Source organism: Dipteris shenzhenensis, chromosome 3, assembly GCF_047967505.1.
Source record: "Dipteris shenzhenensis isolate YYH24624 ecotype China chromosome 3, Dip_SZ_1.0, whole genome shotgun sequence".
NCBI classification, from domain to species: Eukaryota; Viridiplantae; Streptophyta; class Polypodiopsida; order Gleicheniales; family Dipteridaceae; genus Dipteris; species Dipteris shenzhenensis.
The window spans coordinates 39,721,224-39,743,192 of NC_141598.1; the positions used below are offsets into that span (position 1 = coordinate 39,721,224).

Sequence of the window (21,969 nt, forward strand, 5' to 3'; positions counted from 1 at the left end):
TAGTATCCTACATGGCCCATGAATACTTGCACAACCTGAGCATTTTGTGGAGGGGGGAGTTCATGATGATCTTGATTTTATCCACGTCAATAGCAATGCCATATCTAGAGATTATGTGTCCCAAGAGTACTCTGTGTGTGACCATGAATTGGCATTTTTAGTGGATTCAAGGAGATTCCAAACTCAATGCATTTTTTCAATACAGCTTCAAGACATTTGGAGTGATCCTTATTACTTGAATGTATGCACGTGTCATCTTGTAGGGTCCAAATATCTTAGGTTTGGATCCTTCCCTTGCAACTTTAGGAGAATTCTCTTTGATTTTCTTGTAGGACCAAGCATACAATCTATGTATTCAATCAGTAATGCTTTCAATTCTTTTTTTTCTTGTTGTGTGAGTTGTTCACCAATATACACAAGCTTTTCTTCTTCTTCTTCCAAAGGAAGCTCTAACTTTCAGGTCTTAGATGACCATTCATACACTGAGGTTTCTCCTAGCCTGTTTGTTTCCTTGAGCTTTCATTCTCTTACTAGCTTGGGCATTGCTATTGCTGCATTTCCCCTGGTATAGTTTTTGAAAAATTTAGGAACTTCTATTAGGGCCTCATGGTGTTGTGAAGTACTTCTCTGACTACCATTTCTTTGGTGTTCACTTGCTTCCCTTTTTTTTAAAATCTTTCGTGTTTCATTTTTTGTTCTCAGATTGGGTTTAAATTTTCAAAACTTCTTGCTTTGTTAGACTAGTGATGATGGGCGTCTTGTTCTCAAGCAATGGTTCCTCTTCCATGCATGCACCTTCAATGCCCTTTGGATCCCATCGTAAATTCGGTGGTTCTTGTGCTTGGGTGCCATTTGTTAAATACAATTCCACCACTCTGGCTTGCGTGATGCATCCTTTCAAACTCATTAAAGTGCTCCACCTTGGCTTTTGGCATTGCACACCTTTTTTCTTTTTCCTTAACATTGTACTACTTGCTAGTGCTGAAGGGTCTAGCCTTCAATGCCTCTTTGCTAAAGGATGCGTGACTAGTGGCTGTGGTGAAAGAAGTGTCATCAATATTTTCTAAATAGTGGGTTTGATTTCCCTTGTTCCCAAATTGGTGCATGTCACGATGCCACGTTGCGATGCCCCCAAAAGTATTTCCATGATTGGCTACACTCTCTCTCTCTCTCTCTCTCTCTCTCTCTCTCTCTCTCTCTCTTTATATATATATATATACGTACGTACGTATGTATGTATGTATACCTATATACATATATAGGTATACATACATACATACATACATACATACATACATACATATATAGGTATACATACATACATACATATATAGGTATACATACATACATACATACATACATACATACATACATATATATATCTTTAACCTATTAACCATGGACAAAGGGAAAAAAAAGCAAGGACACGTGGTAGCTTGGAAGAGAAGAACCTGCCACGTGTCACAAAGAAGGAGCTCTTGGATGGAGGTTGGGAGAGGGGAGGAGGTGGAAAGACAAGAGGCAACTTTGGGAGGAAAGAGGAGATAGAAGGTCAATGGAAGTTTGGGAGGAAGGAGGAGATGGAAGGTCAATGGAATTAAAGGAGGAGATAAAGCCATGGGTCAAGACTTTTCAAAGCCAATCCAAGTATGCAAGGTCAGTTGATTAGCAAGCTCTCTCTCTCTCTCTCTCTCTATATATATATATCCCGCAACAACGTGCGGGTTCCAATCCAAGTATGCAAGGTTAATTGATTAGCAATTTAAGAATCAATCAATTAGCTCTCTCTCTCTCTCTCTCTCTCTATCTCTCTATCCCGCAACAATGCGCAAGTTGCATACTAGTATATGTATATACATACATATATATCTATGTGTGGTGTATCTCTTATTCTACTCATCATTTTATGTGGCATCTAGTGTGTATGATGAGCAAACATTCTAGGTGAATTTTTGAAAGTGTTGCTTGCTCTAAAAGATAAAAAATAATAAAAAGGTACTAGGGCAATCCCAAATGGGAAAGGGTTGTAAATAAAAAAATAACCTTATCTTTCTATCTTTAGAAAGATGTATTGAATTACAAAATTGGAGTTTTTTGGAAATCTTACATTAGGTGTGGGGATCGTGTTTCAAAGAAAAAAAAAGGTATTCCAATGACTACATCTGGCGACCCAAATGTGCTGGGCAATAATGTTGGCCACAGTCTCCCAAACATTGTCCTCTAGAGAAAAAATCGGGCAACCATTTTCATAACCTTTTCCATTGATTAGGTACCTTTTCTCTTGTAGACCATCAAATTGGAGTTGAACTACCATTCGGATCGTCTATAAACAACTTTTCCCTTTGTTGACCTTTCGTAGTTTGGTCCTGACGTGCACCAAAATGTGGGGTTTGGGTAGGTAATTGAATTGATTGCAAGAGTGTTATATAATTTGGATGGGCTAAGGTGGATGCTTGATTGTCAACTTGTCTTGGAAACCAATCATTTGTGATAGTTTCTATAATAGTGAAGGCCACGTTGGAATGTTAGTTGGGTCTTCATAGAACCTTACTTTTTTATCGGAACAATGACATCAAGAAATAAGATAAACAACATATTGATAAACTAGGTGGGAAAGGCACATAAAATTTGAGGATTACAACAACTACATACATATCTCATCGGACAAGGGTTGCTTCTTTCCATGCTCATCTCCTAAGATTGCATCTTATGAAGTGCAAATTTTTCTATGCTTCAACATGTTCTCTCAAAAATAATTGTAGAGCTTCAAAAAAAATTCATAAAGATAATAAAACAAAAAACAAAAATAGATGTATTATACATAACGTACGGTTTAACCATCACTTCCCCACTTCAAGTTGTAGTCTAATGTTAAGGAATATGGATTGTCCTAGGAGAGTGGTCTTGTGAGGGTCTGTTGAAGATGTTAGCAACTTGTTTCTCCTTTTCTAATTTTTAGCATTGCCCCGTTAGGGGTAGAGCTCTACCTACGAGAAAGATACTATTTTGGAAGCATCAATTTAGTACTCAACCACTTCGCCACGTGGGGGCAATGCTGTAGGCACGTGTACCTCTTGTGTGTATGACGTTTTTGTTTTCATTGACACACTGGTCTTGTGAGGAGGTTCTTGTGAAGATGTTAGCCCTGCCTTCATTCTACAAAGACGTTCATACTAGTGTCTATTTGCCTTGAACCTAGATGCAACGACCATACTAGTGTCTATTTACCTTGAACCTGGATGCAACGACATCTTCTTGCCTTCATTCTGCAAAAACGTCCATACTAGTGTCACGCTGAGTGTTTGTATGGATGGAAACATCCTTCATTGATGTCAAAATTTGGATGTCATAATACTAGGAGAGAACCAAATCCTTTTTGTTTTAAAACAATGTACATATGTTGTAGTAATCGATAATTATGTATGTGAGAGATTGGCTTTTATACATTTCCTCTACTATGTCTAAGTGGTAAACCTCTAAAAGCCTTGTGATACTATCCAAAAGGATTCCATCAAAGCTACTTGATGAAGAGACTCCACAAAGGAATGATGGATATTTTAAAGGTGTTGATGGAGCTTTGGCTACCTTTGTTCACTATTGAATTTTAGCTATGTCAGCCTATACATGTGTTGAACTTGTGGCACAATCAATAATCCTCCCCATCCAATGCTAAAAAAGGTCATCAAATTAATTTAATTTTGACACTGTGTTCTAATGAGGGCCATGTTTATCTAGGAAACCAACTTAAATTGCTAACCAATAGCTGAGCTAATTGCAAACATTGTGAAAAACAAGACAACCCAAAAAACTATTTGGTTGTCTCATTTGCACATTCTAAGACATAATATCTATCATCGCTTCAAAGCCTTGAAGGCTCACAGAAAAGAAAAGAAAACAAAATCACCGAGAAAAAGTCTTTGAATTCTGGCAAAATTTGTGAATTGTGAGATCACATCAGGGTGATCAAAGAAAAAATCAATTGATGCCTTCATAATGAGTGGCATATAAAAATACAGGCACCGCACAATAAAATTTGCACATTGATTTATGAATTTCTTTTCCATCAGGAAAAAAAAATGTGGCAACATAAACAATAACAGTAACACAAGGATGCAAAATCTCTCCTCCATCAAAGAGGTATCTATGTCATGCATTTGACTCATGCTTCAGTGCCAGGTGATCACACTTAATTTGGCGACGTATGGAAGCTAGAAATGTCATGAACAGTCTGGTCTTTTCACCTGCTTGTGAGCCATATATGGAAGCCAGAAATGGCACAAACATTGAAGAATGCACATCATGGTGGATACAGATATAAGAAACGACATCTTATTGTGAGTGAAAAGACTTCTCAAAAGCATGTTGACCAGTCCCAAAGATCGACAGTTACTAGATAAGGATGCAAACACCATTCCCAAAAAAAAACAAATGGTGCTGGGCATGGGATTAGGGATGCTACAGCAAGATAACGATTCACAAAAGCCAAGCAAATTCCGTGTTTAGCATTTTGAAGATGCAATTCTCCTTTCTGGTTCCGATAGGTTCGCTGCCACTGGACAATACAGGACCCTTATTTAGTGACTCTCTTGAATGCTAACTTAAAACAAAAAACTGAGTATGCTTGGTCTTAGCTAGGTTCCATTTCTTGATACTTTCCCTGTATGTTGAACAGAATTTAGCCACTCCCTTTGATATACCTCGACATTAAAAATTGGCATCAACAATTTTAAGACCAAACAAATACAATTACGTCTTTGGATGGACCTTCCTCAGCTTCTCCCATGTGCTCTTCCTCAACTCAGAAATGTTTGTAATGACTGACCAAAATTGGTCCACAACCCAGCAAAGGTGCTAGAATAAATAGGCAAGTCAAATAGATACAAAAAGTCTTCTGCCACTCTGCAGATGAAGCAAAACTGAGGTTGAATTAATGAATGTGCAATATGGAACAGGACATCTCACAGCACTTTGGCAACATAGCGCACACACTAGAAAAAAATTTATACAGTACTAAGCTTTCCCAAAAACCATCAGTTTGTACAATCCAAAATGTAATTTTGAATTCAACAAATATTAACATACTCAACTACAGACAAACCCTTTAGGAGGGCATTCAGTGTGGCTTCTCTTTTTTACATCTTCAAAATTTATACATGGCCTGTCTCAAGAAAAAACAAGCTACAATATGAAAGCCCAAGAACTGGGTATAAAATTTGCTTCTAGCATTCAAGTGTAATTCTTTGTTTCTAGCTACTAAGACAAGGAGGTTTACTTAGACTCCGCAATGACATTATGGCAGAACTGTTCATAGATAGCCATCCTTCACTGCAAGTTCCTGTAGGTGATCAATGAAAACTTGCAAGCTTACATCATCTGTAAAAATCAATTCAGAATCCCCAACATACTCACTCTTGTAAGTCACCGAAGGATTCAGCTTAGCCAATAAGAATCTAGCCTGGCTACTATGTTGATCACACTCAATAAACTTGGGCAAAGGGTTCCGCTCTGTGAGTAGTGACTGTGCATCTTGAACAGGGGCCTCCAAAAGTTTATTGAAAATAGCATGGTCGGGATCCTTGTGATACCCAAGCTTTCTCCACTGTGCAATCATCGATCCATAATGGACAACTACAAAGAAGTAGGCATCAAAGAGAAGGATGCAATTTGGCTTGATAGAACTAACATCAAGGAGGACTGGCATTGGAGGCCCATCATAGGAGTAAGAAAACAATGTGGGTTGTATCATAATGCCAGTTCCCACCACACCCTCACGATTCAGCATTAATCTGAAAAAGGCAGTTTCGTCTGGTGTATTATTGCTAACTTGGAGGAACTGTGAACGCCGTAGGTAAAAAATCAACGGCGGAAACAGTGAAAGATTGGAAGAGAGCCGAAAGGATTCAGGAACTTCTTTGTTGTAGTCCCCAAACTTGGATGCAAACCTGATCAGCATACGGTCTAGCCATGTTATAACTTCTACAACATCCTCCCTGGCTGCCTTGTCCACTGCGAGTCTGGAAACAATTGCAGCAGCTGCCTCTTGGTCAAACCCTGCTGCAAGATCTTGCATTTGGGAACCATTAACCCACCGCCTTGCTGAAGTAGTTACACGTGCACGAATCTGTCCATTGCTATGCTGATATTTTGTAATAAATTGGACAAAAAAAGCAGTCCCAGGCTGTGGAGCATTTGCTGGACGACTAGCCACCTCAAAAAAGAAGGCTATACAGGTTTTGTCTGTTAGAGTGCACATCTTCCACATACTCGTTCCCCCAATTCCAACTTGATTATCACTTACAAATGTAGTCTTCATATTCAAAGATGAGCAGGGCCCAAGAGCTCCCGAGACTTTCACTTTTTGAGTGGTTATCACTTCCAAAGTTGCATTGAAATACATCTTTAAGTGGCCATCTGCATCGTGAGCAAAAAGCCGCTGTAAGGACTTCTTAAATTGATCCGACTCAAAAGTTTCAGCCAACACTATATATCCGCCTGAGCTCTCAACAGCTGATTTGGCCTCATGTACACCTACCTGATCCAGACAACATGCAAAAATATCCAAGATGAGCCCGTTGGTGACCAAACTCTCCTCTAAGCTTTTATAGAACTTGCATGCCTTTCTGTAGTGCCTGGCACTATTCTTCACTAAGTCCTTATGGGTACGCATGTTGTCTTCAAGATCTGTGTCCACAACCATTCCTGGTCCTATCGTTGCAGGGCCTCCAACAAAGAGCATTAGTCGTGCTCCTACATTGGGCACACGACCCTCCATCAAAGCTGCAGCTACAGCCAAAGCAGCTCCAGTAGCTCTGTCAGGCCTGTGTTTGGAATCTACATCAGCAGGATTGAGTTGTAACTCCTCTAGAGTAGCTGTAATGTAGAAATCGCAATCAGAAACAGGGACCAAAAAGCGATCAATCCCTCCTTGACTCACACCAGAAGCCTTTTGTGGACGTTTAGGTGATATGCACAACAGCTCTTGGATCTGCCATTGTGAGAAAGGACAGACTTAGCGAAAGGAGTTATAGCTTAAGCTGAACATTAGCTAAAGGAGTCCATGCTGATCACTGGTCAGTTATCAACCATAGCTTAAGATGAACATTAAGTAAGACTGAACTTATCTAAGATATCCTGCTTACTCTGAGGAATATTAACAAAACAAAGAATTACTTTTGATTTAAATACATGCGTAAATCCCCTCTTTTCCATGCTTTTGATTTGAATGCAAGCATGAGTCCACCATGCACCATAAGTCCTATGCCTTTGAAGGCATTGTTCTAGGGGCTAGTGAGGCCTTTGGCTTTAAATCCCACTAGTTAAACATTCTCTTCCACATTATTCAACCAGCCTACTTTCTTCAAGTCAGCCAACCTGAACTTTGATTGACAGTGCACTTGTGTAGTTTGGCGATCAAGCTCTCTTAACCTTCGGTTAGTAGAAGATCTAGTGAGCAAAAGAGTCTTATTAGAGAGTCATATGGGATGCATGACACTAGTTCTATGTGCTAGTCTAATACATGATAGTCGTGTGTGTCGAGTCAAAATGACTCTGCAAAGGAGCAGCCCACATTTGTGGAGTCATGAGGACTTTGACGGTCAAGTAATCGAGCCAATTGTGGTGGCTGTGTTGGAAAGGTCACCTCCCCATCTGTAAGCCCCCCATATGAGGAGAGCATGGGGGGGGGAGGGAGACCTAGGGCAAGAGTTGCCACATGGGCATCTATGTGGGCAGCATGCCCAGAGGAAAGAACATGGAGAGGGGGCTGCCACATGGGCAGTACCTCACAGGAAAAGAGAGAAAGGGGCTGCCACATGGACAGCATCATGGCTGTCATGTGGGCAGCACATGGAGAGGGGACAGCCATCTGGGAGTATAGATCAGCACCATGGATAAGGCGACTGGCAGAAGCAGATCCACGAGCAGATCAGTGGCGATTTGGAGCTCCAAACAGAGGCAAGGAGTGGCTGTATGAAGGCAGCACATGGCGGGGTACTTCACCATCAAAGGCACACATGTGCACGGCAGGTGTGGGGCCTGCACAAGGGCTTATTGATGGCAGGACAGCAGCAGCAGCCCAAAAGGGCCTGGTTTGGGCCCTTATATAGGGCTGGTTGAGCCAGCCAACCAGGCCGACCAGCAGGTCGGCTGGTTAGGGTTGGGCCAGCCAACCAAGTCGGCCAGAGGGGGTCGGTTCATCGCCCTGTTGGGTTGGCCATTTCTCAGGGCCCTTTGGGCCTATAAAAGGGGGCACTTGGGCCTCCATTACTCATCACTTGGAGAAGCAGAAAAGCCCTATCAGAAAGGAGCAGCAGGGAGCTTGTCTTAAGCCTCATCATTGGAGGAGAAGAGAGCATACAGTAGCTGCAGGCTTAGCTGGGGGTGCTGCCCACCTAGGCTGGTGCAAAGACAGCAAGGTGGAAGGGATCTGGACGGAAAGTCTACTTACGTTCAAGGTGGAGCACGTGGGCTTGAGTCTATCGATAGCTGGCAGATAGGAGGAGGACCTTGTGGTAAGATCAGAGGACCACACCATTGGTGGGACTCTGGATCTCTCTCTTTTGTATTGTGTCCATAGCTTCGGACAGACATATATTATTTTGGTGGTTTCTCTATCTGGCTGGTTCATAGTCTATTGATAAGTCTGCACATCTTCCCTATCCACATAAGTTTAAGAAGTTTGTGATTCCACACCCCACACCACACTGTGTGAGCTCCTGGGCTATTCTATCAGTCTTCCGCTGTGCGTACCCTCTGTTGGTCGATTTCTAACAACCTGCAGCAGTAGAGACACACAACAGCATTTGCATTTCTCCATACAGATGAAGATTGATTGTGTGTGAAAAGTACTTAGGAGTGCAACAAGCTCTGTAGGGCTGAGCGTTGTCTTTGTTTAGCTTGATACAACTGTCATGATCATTGTATGTGTAAATGTTAGAAATCGACCAATAGAGGGTATGCACAACGGAAGACTAATAGAATAGCCCAGGAGCTCACACAGTGACTGTAGTGGGTGGAATCACAAACTTCTTAACTAAATGTGCTTCACATAGATGTATTGTACCGACTACAGTGAACCATGCCAAATATAGAATCCACCAAAAGAACATATTTCTGTCCAAAACTATGGACACAGTACAAAAGATAGATCCAGAGTCTCACCAAGATGATGTGGTCCTTTGATCTTACCAAAATGATCTTCTACTATCTACTCGTACGTCTAGATCTTGCAGCCCGCGTGCTCCACCTTGAGCGCATGTAGACTTTTCATTCGAAGATCTCAACTCCTTTGTCACCACAATGTAAATATCCTAAGTCAAAGTACATTTGACCATTTCTTTGATCACAATTAAAAAAATTTCCATCTAGGTTAATTGTGGTCAAAAGAGTTCTATTGGTCAAAGAATTGACTACGGTCAAAGATACTTGACTTCAGTCAAGTAAGCCTGATTTCAGTTAGGAAGACTTGGTTTATACCAAGAAGGTTATTGCGGTTAACCAAGATGTGTTCGGTTGGAGAGACTTGACTATAATTAAGGCGCCTCGACCCTTGGTCAAAGCCCCTTAATTATGATCAAGAGCGTTGACTCCGGTCAACCAGAGAATAAATATATTTATATATTTGTTATGTGTGCACATGTGTTTAGTGGGGACACCCACCGTGACTAGAATTAGTCCACAGTGTATTATTTGCATGCAAAGCGCTAACAATTAATGGATGCCATGGTGGTGCTCTTTAATTAATTGTTGTAGGTACTAGGAAGGGCTATTTTTTCCAAGCGCTATAGAGCCTAATAAGCATCTAGGAGGCTGTTCGCGTGACCAAGTGCTTCGAAGACTCCAGAGTTGCCCTTAGTGGCATGTAATTAGAAAAGTAATGTAGAATTTGACAAGTGGCTTGTTGCCAAGAAAGAGAGCCTAAGAGCTCATGTAATTTGATTCACGTTTTGGAATTTTGTCTTAGCAGCTTCACGCTGAACTCTTGTACTTAGTTTTCTCCTTATGAATAAAAACCTTCGGGGGTCCAGCCTGACGGGAGAGAAGGAGAGCAAGAGAAAGTATTTTGTGGGTGCAAAGAGCATGGCGTTTTTTTTGCCATCGAGGTTGCATTGGTATCAGAGCCAAGGCTCAAAGTCTTTCCAGGCTTTGACGATCTGGCTAGAGTTGTTAGTGATGTGCAAACTCCCTGGAGCGTCAACTGATTGACCGAGATTCAAATTGCGAGCTGAAGGCAAAAGATAGAGGCTGTGACGAACGTCCAGATTGAAAGGCAAGCGGGGTTTTAAAGCTGGCAAGGGAGAACAAAGTATGGTGAAGCGGCTCCGTGAACATATGGATAACTGACGAATGAAATAGGGGGCTCAATACACAGGAACAGCCAGTCGGATTCACTGAGCACCACCTTCGTTCAGTTCTTCGAGTTCTAGCGATAAGAAATTCGTCAGAGGTGTCATTATGAAGGCGAAATGGAAAGCTCTTTGAGGCAGGAAGATAACATAAAGAACATGACAAAGGGTTTGTCCAACGCCTTCCGCCGTCTGTCTCTGGGTTGCAGTCAAGCTCGACAGCTGGCAAGCCTTCCACTCCTCAACTCTGTCGTCGATTCTTTGCAGGCACTAGGCATTGCTGAAGGGAACAGGGCGCCGGCGCGATGCACGACACTGACCAGCCAGCCAAGGTTTGGAACCTTGGGCTTTCGATGACGTGGCAGCCAAGCTGATGTGGCACTGACACGTGCGAGCTGACGTGGCGGTGTACAGTTCAGACGCTGACATGGCAGTACACAAGGCAGCCAGATCAGATGCTGATGTGGCACTGACACGTGGCAGACATGTGGCTGAGGTGGCAGACCTGAGGTTAAGCTAATCTAACTTTGGTTAGTGGACTGGTTAGAGGTCTAGTTAATTTGACCCAACCAAACTAGTCTGGTCACTGTGACCAGTCTAGTTAGTCTAGTTGCAGACTAACCAAACCAGAACCAGTCAGTCTGGTTAGTGTAACTGGCAGTTACCCATCCAGTTACGGTCCCCCCCAAAAAAAAAGACAGTTGCAGAGACTGTTTCTGCCAACAGTTTTCACCCACCTGAAAGAGTATTTACTGTCAGAAAAAGCAGAAATCAGAGAAAATCAGAGATTTGCAGAAAAAGAATATGCATGCCTTTGAGCAGTGAAAAGAGGGAAAAACAAATGCTTTTTGAAGTCATTTGCAGCAGCCAGAAAAGGGGCGCACAGCTTTGAGTTTTTGCCTTGAGTTGACAGCTCGGCACTGGCATAAGTTGTGAATGCAAGACACCTCTTGTTGAGGTAATTTTCTCTTTGAAAAGCAAAGGCTGCGTGCACCAGTTGCATACACAGTGTGTGAGAAACTTGCAAATCTCAGACAAGTTGCAAGAAAATGGCTCAATCACCTATCCAGTGGGATTCACAAGATAGGGATGCACATCCAAGACAGAGAAGTGTGGCAAAATCAGCAAGAATTTGAGCAGATGGTACGCATTCGTATGCAAGAGATGGAAAATCTCAGAAGGGATCCAAGAGCTCAGCATTTGTTTCAAGCAGAAACTATGCCTAATGCAACTTATGATGTGCCAATGCCAGAGGCACACTCTCGTGTACAGCCCGAGAGAGGGATCTCATAGGGGACGGTCTCATAGCAAGAAGAGATCAAAGCATCATCACCGATCTCCAAGCCCTTCACCGTTGACAAATGCTCCAGCTACATTCAATAGAATGATGGATCGCATCTTCCGAAAGTATAGGCACTTCATGGGTACTTTCTTTGATGATATCCTAGTCTTTTCAAAGACAAAAGAAGAGCACAGGGAACATCTTGCTTTGGTGTTTCAAGAACTTCGAAATCATCAGCTTTTTGCCAATAGCAAGAAAAGTGAATTCTTTTTGGAAGAGATCCATTATCTAGGACACATAATATCCAAGAATGGGATACAGATGGATCCTGCAAAGATCCGAGCCATCCAAGAATCGCCTGCGCTGAAAACTGTGCATGAAGTCAATAGTTTTTTGGGACTTTGCTCCTATTACAGGCGATTCATCACGCATTTTGCTAATATTGCAGCTCCACCACATGACCTTACCACGAAAAATGCAGCATTCACATGGGGAATGTCATAGAAGAAAGCATTCAATACACTGAAGGAGAAGTTGACTACAGAGCCTATTCTTGAAGTCCTGGATCTTTATCAACTTTTTGATGTTGATTGTGATGCCTGTGGAGAGTGTGTTGGGGCTGCATTACATTAGAATGGACATGTAGTAGCATACGAAAGCCGAAGATTGCGTGATGTTGAGAGATATCTGGGAATCTATGGAAAAGAATTGTTGGCTGTAGTTCATGCTGTGAATACATGGAAGCATTATCTCTTGGGTGCAGATTTTACTGTTAAAACAGATCACCAAAGTCTGAGATATTTCCTAACTCAAACAAAACTTTCCGAGAAGCATATGAAATGGGCAAATACGCTGTCAATGTATCATTGTTAGATTGTCTATACTTTAGGAGTTCAAAACAGAGTGGCAGATGCCTTGTCCCGAAGACCCCAAGTCAGCAATGTGACCATTGCTTATCATCAGGACCTGGAAGGCATGAGGGAGCAATATGATAATGATCCAGATTTTGGTGAGAAATGCAAGAGGGGCAGTCCACCAGTCACTTTTCCCTAAAAGATTTAATGAAAGATGACGGCCTATGCATCATCTAGGAGATAGAATCCCTCTTAGAGTTGATCCTTCTCGAGACCCTTGAAGGGGGCTCACTTTGCAAGAGGGTGGAGATTTTTGGGTTACCAGATTAGTGTCTTTGGTGCAGACAGATGGGTCACCTCGCCAGAGATTGCCCCCGTGGCCTCCCCCCCCTCCCCTGCAGAGTAGACATAGTCAGCAGGTCCGAGTTTAGCGTCCTCTCACATAGGAGCAACAAGAGTCTCAGACTCCATGGGTTACCCCCTAAGAAGGGGACTGGACCCAAGTTCAAAAGAAAAAGAAACCAAGCAAGCAAGCCCGCAAGTGCTGCAAGCAGATGACCAATCGCAAAGTGAGGGATAGGGTTGACCGAGAGGCCTCGAAGGAGGAACATTAGGAGCCACCTCCCTTAACCGCAGGGGCCACTGCCCATCCAGAAGATCCTCTAGCTTCGAAGGCTCAACCTCCGCACCCACCCTTGCAACAGCAGCAAGCCTCAGGAGCTGCAGCAGGCAGAAGCCATAGATGCTAGCTTGACGGCGGCTACAGAGGAGCGCATCCAAGGCCCAGCGAGCTTGATCAACAGGGGGGCCTGAGGTCATCCTTATCGCTCCCCCTCCCCCTCCAGACCCCTCTCCCTCTTCCTTTCCACCTTCCCCTCTCCCTCCCCCCCCCCCTCAACCCCTCTTCCTCACCACTCGCCCCCCTCCCTCTGACCCCTGCGTCCCTATCCCTCCCTCTCCCGCCGCCCCCCCCCCTACCTCAACAGCAGGTTCTTCCGCCTCGACATCGTGCTAGCAAGCAAGGGAATGATGACGTCTCCTGCTTCCTCATCGCAGCAGTAGGTCCGCTCAGGGAGGGATCCTGCGGACGAGGCTCGTCCTTCCGGTCAGCAGCTCCCAACCTCCAGCCTGGGCGTCCCTTACCGCGGGACTTCTGGAGGTCAGGACCCTCAAATTATATGGAGATTCCGGACTCATATCCTCTACCACTGGAGGTAACGCTCATGGTCCTTCAACCCGGGAAGGGGGGTTTGATCAGTGCAGTGGGATCTCAGACACACCTCGTTCGGAGATTTCAGCTTGCCTCCACAGGGTTGGAGAAGTGGTCCCCAGAGGTGTTCGATGCTATTTTGGGAAATCGAATCACATCATCATGGACAAGTGGATGGGGCCACAGGGACTGGACCTTTGGTACGCCCATGGCGCGGAGGTGAACTTTCAATTGAGCTTCACGCGAGGAGTCGGTGTGTGGTTTGGCGACAAGAGTTATCAAATTGCCGCTAGAGGCAAAGGTGGAACACGCATACTTCTGGCCCCTCTACTCTATGTTGAGGATTGGGCCCTACACATAGGCGGATCTATCAGGATTCTCGCAGGTACCACGATGTCACACCACTCTCTAGTGGTACTTCGCTCGGATCAGCCCCACCGAGGTCTCCCCCAAAAGGGAGTCTGCATTCCAGAGGATCTCCTACAGGAGGATGAGGAGATCCAACAGGTCATGGTAGGGATTTGGGAGCAGTTAGAGATGACTCCGTGCGAGGGTTGGGCTATGTGAGTGGCCGATGCGATTCAGAGTATTAGTGAGGAGCTGCAAGCTCATGTCCTTAGGCGGAGGAGGACCCTTCAGGAGTGTAAGCGAGCTTTGAGGAGAGACCTCGCCATCCATCAAGACACTCAGGGAACAGGAGAGAAGAGACCTCGCCTCCATCGAGAGACTTAGGGAACAGGACCCAGGTTCCCAGTGGCTTAGTGACAGATTCGAGAGCGCTCGTCTTGAGCTTCAGGACATGGAGTTGCGGCAGGCTGAGTTCTCCTATCACTCCTCCAGGGCCCGATGGGTGCAGCAGGGGAACAAGATGACAAAGCAGTTCTTCAAGACCATTGGACCCCGATCGGCGATGCTGCGTCTCCGCGATCCACAGGGCATCATGCACACTAACCCGCAAGAGATATTAGACACGACCACAGGTTTTTACAGCCAGCTCTTTCACACGGAGAGGATGACTCCAACTGGTATTGTGGCCCAAGAGGTAGTTTGGAATGACGTTTCGACAGTAGTCTCGCAGGATTTACGCAGCAGACTTGAGGAGCCTTTCACAGATGAGGAGCTCTGGGAAGCCCTCAAGGCTCTCCCGACCCAGAAGTGCCCGGGTGAGGATGGCTTGACTCCGGACTTCTTCCGGAACTTCTAGAAGATTATCTCCACCCCTTTCCGTTTAGCTTGCCAAGAGATTTTTGACATATGCTTTCTCCCCCAGTCCATGAGCAAGGGGTGGATTTGTTTGATCTCGAAAGGGGGAGACATGTCAGACATCCGACAGTGGAGGCCGATCACTTTGCTTGATAATGCATACATGATCCTTGCCAAGGTCTTGAGTTTGCGGTTACGGCCCCATCTTACCGATATCATTCACGACACACAGACTGGGTTTGTCCAGAAGCGCAGCATCCTGGACAATATCTTCACATTCTGGGAGGCAGTGGATTGGTCCACAGAGGAGCCATAGCCGCTGGCCGTCCTCCTCTTAGACTTTGAGAGGCCTACAACAGTGGAGTGGTCCTTCCTGGAGGGCACTATGAAGAGATTGGGTTTCTCAGACAGATGGGTCTGAGGAGTCTTAATGCTATATGCATGGAGCTCTAGTCAGATGCTTATCGAAGGACACACCAACGAGGCCTTTCTTCTCTCTCCCTCGGTCCGCCAGGGCTGCCCACTCGCTCCCTTCCTCTTCTTGTTTGTGGCGGAGGCTTTGGGCTATTACTGGAGATCACAGGTGGCAGGTCTCAGAGGGTTGAGGCTCCCAATTAGACAGGAGGAGGAGCTACTTGACTGGAAGTTTGCAGATGACACGGCCTTGTATGTTGAGGGCACCACAACGAGTCTCGAGAGAGTCAAGGGCACCCTGGCTATTTACTGCGAGGCCTCAGGGGCACAGATCAACTAGACGAAATCTATAGGTTTCTTCATAGAAGTTGAGGAGACACAGGAGATCCGTGAGTAGGGGAGTGACTTTGGCTTCAAATGGATACCGCGGGGCCAGACAGCGAGATACCTCGGATGCCAGGTGGGGATTGACATTACAGCAAAGCAGCAGATTGCCCCGGTCCCTGAGAGTGTTCGGCGCAAGCTTCTCTATTGGAGCTCGGCGAAACTCACCTTAGTAGGTCGCGCCTTAGTGGCAAACCAGGTCCTCCTTGCCACAACCTGGTATATCGCCTCCTAATGGTGCTTTCACAGAGGATGCATTAGGTAGCTCCGATGGTTGGTACGGAACTTCCCTTGGGCAGGTTCAGACGGCACGAGGAACACTGGGGCCCGAGTAGTTTGGCAGACGGTGATCATGCCGCAAGCATTGGGAGGCTTGGGTATCATTGATCCGGAGATGCAGAGCAAAGCCCTTTTGGGCAAGAAGGTGGTTCGTGGCCTCACCCCAGGGACAGAGCCTTGGAAGCTCCTCTTACAGAGCGAGGGCTTCTAAGGAACACCCCACGCATTGGGGGACAGTGGTAGCCTTCACATAGATGGATCTTCTCAGAGGCCCCCCTTACAGGGATGGGCTCCCCCCTGATGAGTATCCTTCACAGGGTCTGGTAGAGACTGGCAAGGGGTCTCATTCGTGCTCCGCCCAGATGCAGAGAGGAGTTTGAGCGCCATCCCCTTCTGTGGCACCTAGAGATCAGAGATCAAGAGGGACGTATGCTCGGACAGCGGACTTACATTGGTTGGGCACAATAGGATAGTGGTCTAGCAAGGTCCTTTGGCCGTTGGAGTAGACTACCTATACAGGAAGAGGCGAGGTTTCACACCCTAGCGCATCTGCGAGGGACAGGGCAGCGGATGGGCGAGATTGACTTAGCCATTCCTGAGTCCCGGTGGGAAGGACTTCACATTTGGAGAGACAGCAGATGGTTGGGGTAGTTTTCCCATACTGGTGTTCCCTTGTAGATGTTGATGCAGCACGACAGCACATCTCTTCGGCTTCTTCCGTGTAGGACCTGGAGGCCTACTTTAGCCACTCACTGAGAGAGACCCTGAGATGGATGGGAGTGTTGATGGGATTCACTAGAAGATGATCAGAGTGGTAGGACGTTTGGGGAAGGAGTGGCACATTGACCCTCCCGGTATCTCAGAGTAGGACGCCTCTAGATGGCACCTTTGGCTGTGGGAGGGTAGACCCCCGAGGGAGGTCCAGTGGGATCCAAGAGAGTGGTTCTGGTCCTCCAAGGGCGGCCTAGCTGAGCCGGTGGATGAGGTGCCCTTCTTTTCCTACACCACACGAATTGGTAGGAGGCTTCATATGAACTCATCGAGGTGAACCCCCTCGAGGGAGGGACATTGGGTGACCCAGAGAGTGCCCTGAGATGTTCGCTCCAGGTTTTGGACGCGGTTGTGAGGAAGATCTCATACTTCTTCTGGCTGGTCGTCCATGGAGGCTTGCCCATCGGACCATGGTTGGAGCAGATGCGAGTGGAGGGGCCGTGCCATTGTTGCTCCGATGGTGTCCTGGAGACTATGCCGCATTGCTTGTGGAGTTGTCGTAGCGCAACGAGGATCTGGATGGAAGCCCTCCGGATCATGACACGTATACAGAGTCTTCATAGAGACTACACCTGGGGGATGGTGGCTTGGTTGACAAAGGGAGGACACGCGTTTCAAATTGATGAGATCTCCCCAACCTACCAGATACAGGGTTAGAGCATCCACAGGATTGCACTCCACGAGGAAGCCCTCCTGACAGCCTAGCTCTTCCTTCTCCTAGGGAGGACAGTTTTTGGAAGGTGGTAGCCAGCATCACAGCTTGGAACATTTGAATGGCTCGCTGCAGTCTTGCGATGGGTGAGCACTTGGTTCCACCCTCGGCTACCCTAGTTGCCATTTGGCAGGATATCATTTACACCCTACGGTCCACCTGGGAGCGTGGGACTCCACGCTCCAAGGCAACTATCGAGAGGCGTGCTCGTTTCTGCAAGGCTTGGCCTGCAGGAGTTTTCTACATCTTCACTCCCCGAGGGATTCGCTGGCTGTATAGTCCCCCCACTTGGCTGTTAGCCCCAATTCTAGAGATCCCCTAGGCAGTGAGCTGGGTTTCTTTGAAACAGGCCGGTTTCTTTCTTTCAGCCTTTTCCAGTTTTTTTCCATACTCAGCACCTTCGGGGCTGCTGTGTTGTATGAAATCTTTCAAGCATTAATAGAAGGTTCCTTTCTTTGCCAAAAAAAAAAAGAAAAGATAGAGCCCAAATATACATATGACCCACACTAATCCATGGAAAGTTCCTAGTGAAGATAGCCACATGAACAGCTTCAGCCTTCTCCTTTATCCCTCGAACGCAAGCAAAACAGATATTACCCATTAGGCTTAGCATGAATAAGTCAAAACCCTAAGACGAATTAACTGGCAGCCCTGTAGGCCATCTTCTGGTGGTTCTAGTGATGCCCTATAGGCCATGGTATGTGCCTTGTAGGCATAAGTGTAGGCACTTATAGTGTTAGTGCCTTCTAGGCCACATAGGACACTTAGTCCTAGGTCTAGGTACAAGTACTTTGTACTTGTGTATTTTCATCTTATCTAAGTTTTGACGTGACTGCTCTATCGACTCGTCTTGTACCTGCACTCTCTCTCTCTCTCTCTCTTCGTTTCGTACCTTCAGTGGTATCAGAGTAGGTATTGCTCTAGTCTTCCAACTCTCCTCAGCCCCCGAGTCCTCCATTGCTCATTGGGAGTTTTCTGCCCTGCTGGTCGACACATTCCAAGCTTGTTCGAGGCTCTTCAGCTGTTGTCCAAGATCTAGGCGTCCAGCTTCCCAAACCAAAGGTGTAACTGCATTCCCTTCCGTACAGTCGTACGAAAAGTCTGGTATCTGCGTCCGTACTACGCATCGTCGTACCTGCACGTCGCGTTGCCGTAGTGCACGTCCGTACCTGCATCGTTGTACCTTCAGTAGATTCGCCGTACAAGGTACCTACACCGTACAGTTGTAACTGTGTAGGAACTCCGTACAAGGTACTTTCACTGTACAGTTGTACCTGCGTAGGAACTCCGTACAAGGTACTTGCACCGTACATGTTCCGTACACGGTACCTGTTTTCGTCAATCTTCCGTACATGTATACCTACAGATCAGTCGTAAGCAACTTGTACTAGCTTCCCGTACACATGTACATGTAGAACAGCTGATTGTACAGCTTGTACTTGATCTGGGTATTCCGTACAGTTTCACTACAGGTTCCGTACCTGTTTTGGCTTTGGCTTGAATCAGGTTCTTGGTCTCACTGCAGTCATCTACAAACATTTGCAGTTTTGGGGCTTTTGCAGGACATTGCCAAATTTGGGGCTTTCGTTTCCTTTCATCTCCTTTGATTGTAATTTCTTGCAAGAATATTGGAGTTTTGAAATTTAGTCTGCAATTTCTTGTTTAGATTGCAGTACATTGGGTCAGATTGCAGGACATTAAGTTACATTTGCAGGACATTGGGTCAGATTATCATACATTGGGTCACATTTGCAAAATTTCAGCAAAATTTGGGGCTTTCCTACATTTGCCCTCTTTTTGGCCTATTTGACCTCAATAAATTTGGGGCTTTTGCCAAATTTGCTGTTTTTGCACTGAACATTGCCTGTCACAGTCACATTTGGGTCAGATCTCCATTTGCCCTTTGATTTGGGTCAGAAATTTGCAGATATTTGCTGTCATTTTTGGGACAGCCAGCTTTTTGCAGTGATAGCCTTGAGGCTTTTGGGTTTTCACGTCTTTTTCAGGGTATCACAGTTGCTATGGCTGGGAACAATCAAGATTTATTTGGAGTTCTTCGTGAAGATGATAAGTTGGATGGCACCAACTATCCGATGTGGTCTTATCTCATGAAACATATTCTTGTTGCAAAGCATTTGTGGAATATTGTTTCTGGGGCTGATCTGAGGCCAGCCAATGCTACAGTGGTTGTTTCTACTGCTGGTTCTTCTGCAGGGGGTACTCCTCCTGATGCCTCTTCCTCTAGCACTCCTGCTGCTGCTCTTCCAACTCAAGAACAGTCTAGATGGGATGCAAGAGATGCAAATGCACATTCATGCATTGCTTTATCATGCAAGAGAATCATTATTCCACACATCCGGTCTTGCAGGACAGCAAAGGATGCTTGGGATAAATTGGCTTCTCTCTATCAGATACGCAATGAAGCTCGTGTTGCATATTTGAGAAGGCAATTACAGGAAGTGAATATGAATGAAGGTGAGTCAATGGATGCATATTTGACAAAGGTCAAGGACCTCATGGAACAGCTTGCCAACATTGATGAGGTGGTGCCAAATTCACAGCTTGTCAATACCACATTGAATGGACTGCCAGATACATATCAAGGGTTTGCTACAACCCTTCGATTAGTGGCCATGGGTAATCCAGACCACTATTCTTTTGACCAGCTAGTTACTTTGCTTTTGCACGAAGAGCAAAGTAGAGCTAAAAGACAAGCCATTATTCCTGATCATGCATTTGCTTCACAGCAGACAGGAAGAGGCAAGGCTTCCAAGCCTATGGGCAAGCCAAAATCTGCGCACAGCAGCTGCAATTCCTCTACGCATAGCAGCTGCAATTCCTCCCATGCATCTAAAAACACAGCAGATAAGGGAAAGAAGAAAAGATGCAACTATTGTTGCAAGCCTAGACATGACATTTCAGAATGCAGGAAGCACATTACTTCAGAGAAAAAGAAAGCAAGATTGACAGTTAATGCCTCACATGCCATTGAATCCCATGAGCCAGCAGATGCTTCACATGCACATGCTCTTCAGGATGATTGGGCATGGGCTGTCCATTGCTCATTTGATCCCTCCAAAGCTGATGCACTCTTTACTGCTAATGATGCTCAGTCTTGGTACTTTGATAGTGGTGCTTCCAAGCATGTCACATCTTGCAGACAGTTGTTTCATTCTCTAGCTGATGCACCTCGAGGGGGGACTGCTACATGTGCTAATAATGCTTCATATGCTGTAAAAGGAGTTGGAGATGTGCAGCTCACATCCATTTCCAGCCATCCTGTCACTCTGACAAATGTTCTTTTTGTGCCTGGCATTAAAGTCAACTTGATTTCCATTTCAGCAATTGCTACTTCAGGTTTCATAGTAATTTTTGATGGCTACAGATGCCTAGTATATGATCTTCGCGATGACAATGCCATAGTTCCCACTGGCACTTTGCAAAAAGGGCTTTATCACCTTGATCATCATTCAGCTGCACTTTCTATTGAAGCATTGGCTATTTCAGATTCACAGCTTGCTGAAACTCATCTTTGGCATGACAGAATGGGCCATCTCAATTATAGAGCTCTTGCAAAGCTACATTCACAGCAGATGGCAAATGATGTACCTCAGACTCACACAGTTTCCAAACATGTGTGTGAGGGTTGTCTTTTGGGTAAGATGCATCAATTTCCTTTTCAGAAAAATTGTCCAAAACTCTCACAAAGGAAATTGCAGCTAGTACACAGTGATGTCTGTGGCCCAATGAGGACAAATGCCATTGGGGGGTATAAGTATTTCATGACTCTCATTGATGATTTCACAAGATATTACTGGGTATATCCTTTTAAGGCCAAATCTGAAGTTTTCTTATGCTTTCAGAGATGGCTGAATATGGTTGAGAATGAATCGGGATGCAAGCTTGTCACCCTCAACACAGATAGGGGGGGGGAGTATATGTCAAAGGAGTTTGATGTATTTCTATCCTCACGGGGCATTATTCACTCATGCACTACTCCTTACACTCCTCAGCAGAATCCTGTTTCTGAAAGGAAAAACAGGTCCACAATGGAGATGGCCAGATGCATGCTTAAGGCCAAGTCTTTGCCCAATAAATTTTGGCTTGATGCAGTAATGTGTGCCAACTACGTGCTGAATAGGTCACCTACACGGGCATTAAAGACTATTACACCTTATGAAGCATGGAAAGGCAGGAAGCCTTCACTTTCACACATGAAAGTCTTTGGGTCTCTTGCATATATTCATGTACCATCTCAGCTGAGACATAAGCTTGATGACAAGGCAATCAAATGCATATTCATTGGTTACAGCCAGGAGAGCAAAGGGTATCGGTTAAATCCACCAAATACTGGGAAGATTATTGTCAGTAGAGATGTGATCTTTGCTGAACATTCAGCTTCTCCTCTTGTGGACTGCAAAGCAAAGCCAGATGTTGACATGTTTGATGCCTTTGAATCTTGGTTACCTCTGCCATCATCAGAGGAGGATTTTGAGCAGCAACATGAGCCTCCTGAA

At 45.3% G+C, this 21,969-nt stretch overlaps 1 protein-coding gene across 1 annotated transcript in view; it reads right to left on the reverse strand.

The window, feature by feature from the left end:
• Positions 1 to 5,113: 5,113 nt before the first annotated feature.
• The window catches only part of LOC147903791 (Sec23/Sec24 protein transport family protein), a 29,857-nt gene continuing 13,001 nt past the window's right edge, over positions 5,114 to 21,969 (reverse strand). Inside the window, exon 2 of the mRNA XM_087401303.1 lies at positions 5,114 to 6,985. Within this exon, the coding sequence (XP_087257429.1) occupies positions 5,306 to 6,985 (1,680 nt within the window). The 3' untranslated portion in view covers positions 5,114 to 5,305. The remainder of the gene's footprint in view (positions 6,986 to 21,969) is intronic.